The sequence below is a fragment of the Oratosquilla oratoria genome, chromosome 22, assembly GCF_046742065.1.
Source record: "Oratosquilla oratoria isolate Oo_2021 chromosome 22, ASM4674206v1, whole genome shotgun sequence".
Lineage (NCBI taxonomy): Eukaryota > Metazoa > Arthropoda > Malacostraca > Stomatopoda > Squillidae > Oratosquilla > Oratosquilla oratoria.
This window is the reverse complement of record NC_134798.1, coordinates 21305464-21316588: the sequence shown is the minus strand read 5'-3', so window position 1 is coordinate 21316588 and position 11125 is coordinate 21305464. Positions and strand designations below refer to the sequence as shown.

The 11125-nt window shown below is 39.3% G+C and overlaps 1 protein-coding gene across 1 annotated transcript; it reads right to left on the bottom strand.

The window, feature by feature from the left end:
- Positions 1–223: 223 nt before the first annotated feature.
- On the bottom strand, positions 224–7348 carry LOC143037209 (uncharacterized). The gene is made up of 2 exons (XM_076205331.1): positions 6269–7348; positions 224–2958 (listed from the first exon to the last, which is right to left on the bottom strand). Exons 1-2 carry the CDS (start codon positions 7264–7266, stop codon positions 2700–2702), a joined length of 1257 nt encoding a protein of 418 aa, XP_076061446.1. The 5' UTR covers positions 7267–7348; the 3' UTR covers positions 224–2699.
- Positions 7349–11125: the final 3777 nt, after the last annotated feature.

The window sequence follows — 11125 nt, the reverse complement described above, 5'->3', positions numbered from 1 at the left end:
GAATAAACACATTTCATAACGTCACTACGGTGTTTGTGACACCACGAGTAGGTTTTAGGAGAATTGCTTAAGCAGACGACATTTTGGGGATAGGATCAGTGATTTTAAATTGCGATAAATAAAAAACGAGAGTTTTGTGTAATTTATTTAAAAAGAAAAAGAGAAGGAGTACAAGAAGAAGCTGAAAGAAGAGTCGGAGAGAGTAAAGGATAGAGTAGAACTAGGAGTGGAGGAGGAATGGGGATGTAACAAGGAGCGAATCACAAGGTGTGCAACGTTTGTGAAACAAGGAAAACGGGAAGAAATAGAAGGAAGGGTAGTTAGTGGAGGGATGAGGAAGTAAACAAGGTTTTAGAAGAGAAGAAACGATTATTTACAGATTGGTTACAAAGTAGAAAGAGAGAATCATATGAGAGGTACAAAGAAAAAAGAAGAGAAGTGAAGGATAATATAAAGGAGGCAAAGAGGAGATCAGAAGTGAAATGGGATAAGAACATGACAGAAAATATTGAAAGTAATAAAAAGACGTTTTAGAAGGAAATTAGAAAAGGAAGAGGAGGCGAATCAAGTAGAGAAGAAAAGGTAGAAGATGTATATGGAAAGATGATAATGGAAAATTCGGTAGTAAGAGAAAGATGGACAGAGCATTTTAAGGAGTTGCTAAGTGTGAATGAGGATAGGGAGGGAAAGGTAGTTGCAGTGGGAAGCGCTAAGAAAAGGACAGTGATGAATGAGGAAAATGGAAGAGAAATAAGAAAATATGAGGTAAAAGCAGTTATTAAAATAATGAGAGGAGGTAAGGCACATAGGTTAGATGGGTGTCGTGCGGAATATCTAAAAAAGGGAGGTACAGTGATGGTGGACTGGCTAGTGAGGTTGTTTAATGTTTGTCTAAAAAAGGGTAGAGTGCCGGAAGACTGGAGGAGTGCCTGTATAGTTATGCTTTACAAGAGAAAAGGGGACAAGTGTAAGTGTAGTTGGGAAGGCTTATGGAAGGGTTTTGATTGAGGATTAGGAGAGGAACACAGGGAGTAATTGTTGAGGAAGAGTGTGGGTTTTAGGTCAGGTAGGGATTAGATTTCTCTGATAAAGTAGATATGTGAAAAAGATTTAAGAAAAAGTAAGGATGTATTTTGGGCTTTTATGGATTTGGAAAAGCCTTATGACAGGGTAGACAGGAGGGTACTGTGGGTGGTATTGCAGATATATAGGATAGGAGGAAATTTTTTAAGAGCAGTCAAGGGTTTTTACAAGAGTAGTAGAGCCTGTGTTAGAATTATAAATAGAGAGAGTGTTTTGAGGTAAAGGTGGGATTTCGTCAGGGATGTGTTATGCCGCCATAGCTGTTCAATTCATACATGGATGGGGTGGTGCGAGAGGTAAACGCAAGTGTAATGGGATGGGAACTGGAGATAATTAAAGAAAATGGAGAAAAATAGAAGATGCATTTGTTGTTTGCTGACGACACTGGAGTGTAGGAGAACAAAAGATGGACTAAAGAAGTTAGTGACAGATTTTGGGAAGGTGTGCGAAAGAGGGAATCTGAAGTAAGGTGAGATGTACAAGGGGAGAATATGCCAGCAAACTGGAAGTGAGTATTAAAGGAGACTGGATGAAGTATATAGCTTTAGATACTTGGGCGGGAAAGGGAGGAGTAGAGGTAGAATGTAGGTTGAGAGAAGTAAGTAAATGCCTTGGGGGTTAAAAAGTGTAATGAGAAATAGAGATTTGGGAATGGATGCTAAGAGGAGATTGTATCAATGGGTAATTGTGCCAACAGCATTGCATGGGGCAGAAACATGGAACATAAAGAGAGGAAGATTCTAAATGTGTTTGAGATGAAATACCTGAGAAGTATGATAGGGGTTACTAGGCTGGATAGAGTGAGAAACGAGAAGGTAAGGAGGAAAGCGGAGGTGAAAAGGGAGTTGGAAGATAGGGTTGATTGTTTGGACACATGAAAAGAATGAGTGAAGAAAGATTAGTAAAAGAGGTGTGAAAGGCATAGATGGAGGGAGTGCACATGAGGGGGCGACCAAGGATGAGATGGATGGATGGGGTAAAAGGGGCTTTGGGAAAGAGAGTAATGTCTGTTGAGGAAGAAAGAGAGAGCGCAGAAGATAGGGGTGAGTGGAGAATGGTTGTGTATGGATGATGCTGTGATGCATGGAAGGGAGTGGGTGAGGGAGGGGGGTGAGGGAGTATGTGTGAAGGATAGTTTGACGCAGTACGAATAGATTTCTCCCCGCCTTCTCTTTTTTTGCATGAGGGGACGGAGAGGGGTTTTGCCGACTAAATGAAGCGGCCTTGCTGTGGATGTGTTATGTCTTGCTTCTGACCCAGGGTAGAGGGCGAGATGTAGGGATGACCCGTCATCCAGGAGGAGCCAAGAAAAGAGAAAGGGAGGAAGTGGTGGTGAATGGGAGTGGAGTATGTGGGGATGAAATGGGTGGGAGTGGATTTATGACTGTTTTTGGCTACCTCCCTTGTAAGGGGGAAAAAGCCGGTGGTATATGTATGTATTATTGACTCTGGGAAGTATTAAAACTAATTTCAGTAATATCAGACACATTTTATCTGCAAGCGTTTATCTCTTATGAATCTATAACGCCAAGGGTTCACTGGTGCAGCAGATGCCTCAGATTCCCATCCCTAAGGAAGAAGTGGCGCCAGGCTAGTGTCCACATGGTGACGTCACGCTACGGAACCCACGGGAAGGGGTTGACATAAGTGGGATTTGGGGGGCGGGTGGGGTCCCAGAATGTGACTAGACGACCTTCACTCCATGCACGGCAAATTCGTTCTTTCTTTGCATTGTTTTCGTAGGGGTCGGTGAAAGCGGGCGATGATATCTCGGGAGTGGACGAATGAAGACACAGCCACGTGTCGTAAGCTTCCCTGCTCAGTTGTCCACGCGACTCCGCGGCCTCTTTTCTTGCGCGACGATCCTCCTCTTTCCTGCAATGAGGAGAAAAGTGGAAATATAGAAAGTACTGTATAGTTGTGGGTAGTACATTTTCCTGTTTTAAGGACATTTAACGTCCCGAGACTCTTAGAAAAGCTAAGATATATCACGGGATTCCAGAAATTTCCTCAACATATGATCATTATACGAACTAAAGCTATATGCTAACCGCACAGACTTTATGTAGAATCTTAATATTATTTCATAGGTAGCTGATCTGATGTATTATATTGTATTGAGGCAAAGGTCTTTTTATCATTTTTTAAAATGGTGCAAAAATAAGTACATGAAAAATAATGGCACGCATTAAGTTGTTCATGAAATAATTATTCAAGAAGTACACACACAGTCAATACTGTAGTTAGTAAGACTTGTTTTTAGTTTTGTAATAAATAGAACAGCAACTGAAAATATCCTTTTGGCTTTAGATGAAGTTGGTAGTACTGAGATGAGGGCCCCGAAATAGTTTCTTTAAAGTATGTGTTTTCTCTCCTATTGCCTCAAACATATCGAACTCTTCCTTAATATTTTTGCATTTATTCATCTCTCTATTTTTAACATATTCTGTTGTTCTCTGAAGTTTATCTGTGTGGTAATTTTTCTTCATTACTTACTTCAAGCATTTTTGTTAATATCTTTCTAGCTGCCTCCACAAGGGTAGAATTAACTGCCGATTCTGGTAGTCCACCACACAACTATTATATTGCTTTCAACAGTGCAGATACTTTATAAGGCTTACGAGGACCTTACTCCTCTTTTAACCCATTCAACTCCGATGACAAGATGTCTTGTCATTTGGTCAAATAAAACAAAAAATCATAAAACACCAAAATGTTTGATCAAACACCAGAAAAATATGACGTCAGTCCTCGCTTCGCTGCGAGCGAAGCGAGGACTGACGTCATATTTTTCTGGTGTTTGATCAAACATTTTGGTGTTTTATGATTTTTTGTTTTATTTGACCAAATGACAAGACATCTTGTCATCGGAGTTGAATGGGTTAACTTATTCTTCTCTATAGATCGTTTTCAAACTTCACCGAAAATGAAGGCTTCCACTAATTCAGACATACATACATACATACATATACCAAAGGCTTTTTCCCCCTTACACGGGGGGTAGCCAAAAAGAAAAAGGCATAGAAATCACTCCCACCCATTTCATTTCCCATATATTCCACTCCCCTCCACCCTCCTCCCTCCCTCCTATCTTAGCACCTCCTGGATGAAGGGTCATCCCTGCATCCTGTCCACTGCCCTGGGTCAGGAGCAGTGTCGCAAGACACAGCACATCCACAGCAAGACCGCTTCATACATTCGGCGACCCCCCTCTCCGTCCCCTCATGCAAAAAAGGAGAAGACGGGGAGAAATCCCTTCGGGCTGCGTCAAAATTTTTCTCATACATACTTCCTCACACCCATCCCCCACCTACTCCCCCTCATGCATCACAGCCTCATCTATACACAACCCTTCTCCATTCACCCCTATATTTCTGTCCTCTCCCGTCCTTCTTCTACAGACATTCCTCTCTTTTGTAAAGCCCCTTTCAACCCATCCATCCATCTCATCCTAGGACGCCCCCTCATATTCACTCCTTCCACCTCCGCCTTCCACACCGCTTTTACTAGTCTTTTTTCACTCATTCTTTCCATGTGTCCAAACCATCCTAATACTCTTTCATCAACCCTATCTCCCAGCTCCCTTTCCACCCCTGTTCTCCTCCTCACCTCCTCATTTCTCACTATATCTAGCCTAGTAACCCCTATCATACTTCTCAGACATTTCATCTCAAACACATTCAAACTCCTTCTCTCTTCCTCTCTCATGTTCCATGTTTGTGCCCCGTACATTGCTGTTGGCACAATCACTCCTTCCTATAACCTCCTCTTAGCATCCATTCCCAGATGTCTATTTCTCATTACACTTTTTAATCCACCAAGGCATTTACTCGCTTCTCTCAATCTACATTCTGCCTCCACCTCCACTCCTCCCTTTCCTGTCACATTCGCATCCAAGTATCTGAAACTATCCACTTTCTCCAGTTTCTCACCCTTAATGCTCACTTCCAGCCTACTGTCACTCTCTCCCCTTGTACATCTCATCACCTTACTTTTGCCCACATTTATCTTCAGCTTCCTTCTTTCACACACCTTCTCAATCTCTGTCACTAACTTCCTCAATCCCTCCAATGATCCTGCTACAAGCGCAGTGTCGTCAGCAAACAACAGCTGGCTCACCTCCCACTTTTCTCCATTTTCTTTAATCATCTCCAACCCCTGACCCACTACCCTTGCATTCACCTCTCGCAGACGTAAAGAATAGTAAATTCCCAAACTCCTGGAACCTTAGGTTGGGAAAAATGGAAAGAAAAGACTAGAAGAGCGAGAGCTCTAGAAGAACTATGAAGAAAATCTCACATATTTGGTAAAAAAAAAAAGAGGGAGAAGCAATGCAGACAGCTTCCCTATACATATTTAAGTTACCAAAAAACCTAACCAAAACCAAATGGCAGGAACACAACAGGACAGATTAAAGGAAGGCAAACCAATAGGATAATTGAAGTATTGTTGAAGAATCAGGCTGACAGTAAAATACAATTACAGTGCAAAAGACCTTTCAATCTATAACAAGTCGAGATGAAAAAAAGACACTTGAATTACAGTTTTAGATATACAACTAATTATCAGAGACAGTTCTGGTGTGCGTTAAATGTTGTCTAAAATATGAAAAACTTATCTACTAAGTCAAATGGTGTGAAAATGTGTAAAACCAAAAGATGTCATGGTTCAACTTCATAAATTAATCTATTCAACCGTTAGGTGTATCTTAAAGTGCAAGTATATTTTGTGAGAAACTACCGCGTTCCCAGTCGATAGCGTTTACAGTTTTTGGACGTGTTTAAGAAATGACTATAGTTGTTGGGTCTTCTCTGTCTGCTACACAGCTCCTGACCAGAAGGGCATATGGTGAGCCAGGGTGTGGTAGAAACTGTGGATCGTGGATGTATACCCTATGGATGTGTGATTTTGTTTATGTCATCCCATACTTATGTTTACGAGTTTTTCAGTGAATACAAGATTCATATCATCGTGTTAATGACAATTTATGTCGCAATTTTTAATCCCTAGCTCTTGGAAGGGCCCGAGGCGAGATCAAATTCTGTAGTTGTGCATATCCATACCTCTAGGGTGCGAATATATTACTGTGGTCATATAAACACATATCTCCATACAATCACATGCTTTCTCCATCTCTCTTTCGCCCGAATCCTCGCACACTTTTTTTTTTTTTTTTTTGTCATACCTTTTCTCATCTTCATCCCTCTTCTTCTGCTTCGTTTTTGTCCATTCGTTGTAGTTTCTCTTGGCCCTCTCTTGAAGATTCTTTTTCTTTTCCTCTTCTTTGCTTTGTTTCTCCTTCTCCTTTTCCTTCTGTTTAGCCAGTTCCCTTGATTTTATTTTCTCCTGCTGACGCTTTTCTGATAGCCATTTCTTAAAGTTTTCTTCGGTAACTTTTCTTGTTTCTTTTTCCTTTTCTGTTGTTACAGCGGCTTCTTTGCTTTCTTTTTTCATTTGTATGATTTTTTTATTTCTTTCTTTGACTTGCAACTTATATTTTGAGACATACCATTCAATCCATGCATATTTCTGCTGGTTCTGCTTTTGTTGCTGAATAGTATATTCATGGCTAGAAGTTAAAGAGGCACCTTCGTTACTGGTACTCCTGCCATTGTTGGAGAAATATTCGTCAGACTGATCAGAATTCCTCTTACCTTTACTGGAGTCTAATGTTGCAGTGGATTTTGACTCCCCCGAATCGTCTGAGGGCTTACTACTATGTGAACTTGAGTGGATAGTATCTACGCTTGTCACGCGCTCCTTCGCTGTTCCAATAATGCCGTCAGTGCTGCTGCTGCGGCTGCTGCTGCTGCAATTACTGGTATTGTGCTCCTCTAAAGTGCTCGACGTTCTTGAGTCTTGGCTTCTGTTTGTATAATAAGTATTGTCATTACTATTATTTACACTGCTGTCGTACCGTATTTCATCTATGATGGCTTCTGATGTTGGTTTACTATTGTTACCAGTCTTGAGATCAGCTGTTGAATCTTTTTGGGTATTTCGGGTTGCACTACATTCACCTATTTGCTCACGTCTCCTTCCTATTTTATCTATCCCTGTCCCTCCTTGTTCTTCACTTTGCAAACCGTCTTGGGGCACAATATCAGATATCGTTTTTACTGACTTTATGTCCGTCTTTTCTCTTGGAGTGTCATCGAAAAAGTCAGAATAATCATCATTCATTTTTATGATATCATCCTTTCGTATTGCCAGTCACCAAGTTATTTCTCATATCTTTACTAGGAACGCCTCTATTTCAGATTTCTTGTGAAGGTATCTGAAAAAGAAGAAATCATAATTACTCCAAAATAAAGTTTCATATACACAAACAAGAAATTATTATAAGTGCAATAGATACACAACAAGCAAAAAAACGCAAGCAAGCGCGCACACACACACACACACACACACACACACACACACACACACACACACACACACACACACACGCGCACACACACACACACACACACACACACACACACACACACACACACACACACACACACACACGACTCGACGGCGCAGTGGTAGCGTTCGCAACTGCTACTACAGCGGTCCGAGTTTGAATCTCGCCCCGGGCTGAAATAATTTCAGTATCGTTGTGCTACGAGTCGTAATTTCAATTTTCGTGGGCGGGGAGTTGGGTGTGTGTGTGCGTATAAGGTCGCAACATTACCCATAGATCGGTCATATATGAGCTCTGCTCTCTCATCGCGGAGGGTAATAGCTGTCGATCATGACTCCAACACGTGATCCAAGACCATGGTGAATCACTCATACACACGTACATACCCAATCACACAAACACAAACACACACACACACACACACACAAACACACACACACACACACACACACACACACACACACACACACACACACACACACACACACACACACACACACACACACACACACACACACACACACACACACACACACTCGTCGGATGGACGGCGAAGATTGGAGTTCCGAAGAAAAAGTGAAATTTTCGTGGATCTCAACGTCAAGGAAGTACCTTATTGTATTTACAGGGAAGGGGAAAGATCATGGTGTAGTGGGAAGGTGAGGAAAAAGGAGAAGGGGAGGAATTACTGAGGGAAATGGAAGGAAATGAGAAAGGGGAGGACTTGGTTCAGGAGGCCAGGCGTCTTGTAAACAAGCGAAGGACCGATGACGATTTTGGAGATGGGATTAACAAAAATGTAAAGATAAGAAATATAGATAAGAGCAGCACAATGGAAGGTGAGGATAATAATTTCCAGGGATTTAATGAGGGGGGGGAACCAACCTCCCCCGATTAGCAAGACTAGAGGAAAAACTTGAGAAAATGACCGAACATTGGGAGAGTAGGTTCAGTAAAATGGCAGAGATTGCGCAGAGAGTTGACAAATTGGAAGAATTAGAGAAGGTGAACAAAAACCTAACTAAAGAAATAGAAGAATTAAAAAGACAGTTAAAAGAAGTAAAAGATGAGAATGAGGAAATAAAGAAGAACAAAGAGGCTAAAGAGTCCATAGCAAAAGAAGCACAAGGTTGGAAAAAAATCCAAGAGAACAATAAAGTTGCATTTACTGACATAATAAAACAACAGATGAAAGAACAAACTGAAGACTCAGTTGTTAAAGTGATGAGACAGAAGGAGAATATAGTAAGAGACTTACCAGATAAAAAGAAATGTATAATTATATTAGGAATGGAAGAGAAGTATAATCTTAATAGAAACACAAGAATCAAAGAGGAAAAAGAAAAAGTAGGCAGTTTACTAGAATTAGTTCAGGAAGATGAACCTGAAATCATGAAACAAATTGAAGAGGTGTATAGACTCAGAGAATATATTACAGATAAGACCACACCAATTAAGATTAAATTCAGGTCACAAACGACAGCAGAGAATATCTTAGCAAAAACAGGGAAACTAGCAAACAGTGAACAATATAAAAAGGTATGAATAAAAAGAGAAATGAATAAAGAGGAAAGAGAGGAAGAAAAAATGAAAAGACAAGAAGCTAAGGAAAAAACGAGAACAGAACAGAGACAGAAAAAGAGAAATTCTATTGGAGAGCAGTGAATATGAAAGTGAGTTCAGTTCGAAGCTTTAAGAATCATTTAGATAAATACCTAAGTAAGATGCTGTAATGATTATAATTTATCTTATATCATTTGTTTTTGTTTTGTTATCATTTGTCTGTCTGATTTTTATTTATTATTAGTTATATGTCAATTTATTATTATTTACTATTTACCTGTTTGTTTATTATTTAACTATACCTATGCATTTATTTATGTATTTTATTTGTTATTTACATTATCATAGTTTTTGTTTATTATTTTATTATCAATATGATTTTTTTTCGCATTCGACCTAGATATGGATCAAATGGTCTCCTGTCGGCATGCTCCGCCTTTGTAATCCTTTGTGAGGAGATGGGCCATACCAGAGAAAAACAAAAGGGAAACAGAAAATACAATGGAAGTAGCAGAAAATTAAGAGTGTCTTACACAAATATAGATGGATTAATAACAGGATTGAATGAACTGAATGATTATCTGAAGGAAAAAGAACTGGACAAAATGGGAATTGTAGAGACAAAATTAAAAGGTCCACTACCACCCAACAGTGTAGGACATGATGCATATAATTATTGGATTAGAAACAGAGACAAAACAAGGGGGTGGAGTTATGTTCCTGACTAAGAAAGATATAAACGTGAGGAGTGTCACATATGGAAAGAATACAGTAGAGATGATTATAATCGAAATGGAAGACAGAGATAAGAAGAGCAGAAAGTTTGTGATAAATTATGTGCCTCCAAAAACAGCCTCGTGGGAAGAGAGTGAACATAAAAGTATGTTAGAAGACACAAGGATAACACTAAATAAGATAATGGAAGATGGAGGAAGAATAGTTATGATGGGCGACTTTAATTGCAAAGAAGTCTGCTGGGAAGAGATGACAGTAAAGGGTGGAGACGACTCATGGGGAAATGTTCTACTCGAGATGATTATTGACCATACAATGGCACAATGGATACAAGAGAACACTAGGTATAGAAATGAAGAAGAACCATCGAGACTAGACCTAATAATCACATCTGAACCTAAAATAGTGGAAATGATTGAATATAAGACACCAATAAGTAAAAGTGACCACATATTGATTGAACTAGAACTAAACGAGGAAAAATACACGAAAAGAAATGAACAATATAGAAAAGGAAGAATGATGTATGAAAAAACAAACTTTGATAAAATAAGAGAATTATTTCAAAAAGAAAACTGGGAAGAATATACAAAGAAGAAACAACAGTGGAAGAGAATTGGAATATTTTGACAAAAGTTTATAAAGAAGGAGTGGAAAAGTTTGTTCCAAGACAAAAGCAAGAAAAAGAATATGTAAAGTGCTGGTACAACAAAAGATGTAGGGAGTTAAAAGACAAAGGAGATAAAGCTTGGATAAAATGGAAGAAGGACAAAAGACCTGAAAAATGGAAAATATATACTAGTTATAGAAATGAATATGTACAAGTGTGCAGAGATGAAAAGAGAAAATATGAAAAAGATGTCATAGAAAAATGAAAAGATCAACCAAAACTATTTTACGGATTTGTAAACAACAAACTGAAAAACAAACAAGAATTAGAGAAACTACGACAAGGAGGAGTTGAATACACAGAGGAAATAGAAATGGCAGAAATTATGAACAAGCATTTTAAATCAGTGTTTACAAGGGAGAACATACAACCTGGAGAGATTGAATGGGAAGAGAAAGTCCCCCCTATGAAAGAAATAGAAGTAACAAAGAATGAAATAATGAAACACTTGAGTAAACTTGACGTCAGAAAATCGCATGGACCAGATGAAATGGCAAACTGGATTTTGAAAGAATGCAGGAATGAACTGGCAGATAAAATACATAGCATAATAAACAGTTCCTTGAAAGAAGGAAAAGTTCCAGAAGATTGGAAAAAAGCAAATATAGTACCAATATATAAAGGGGGAAATAAAGAAGACCCTACCAACTACCAACTATAGACCA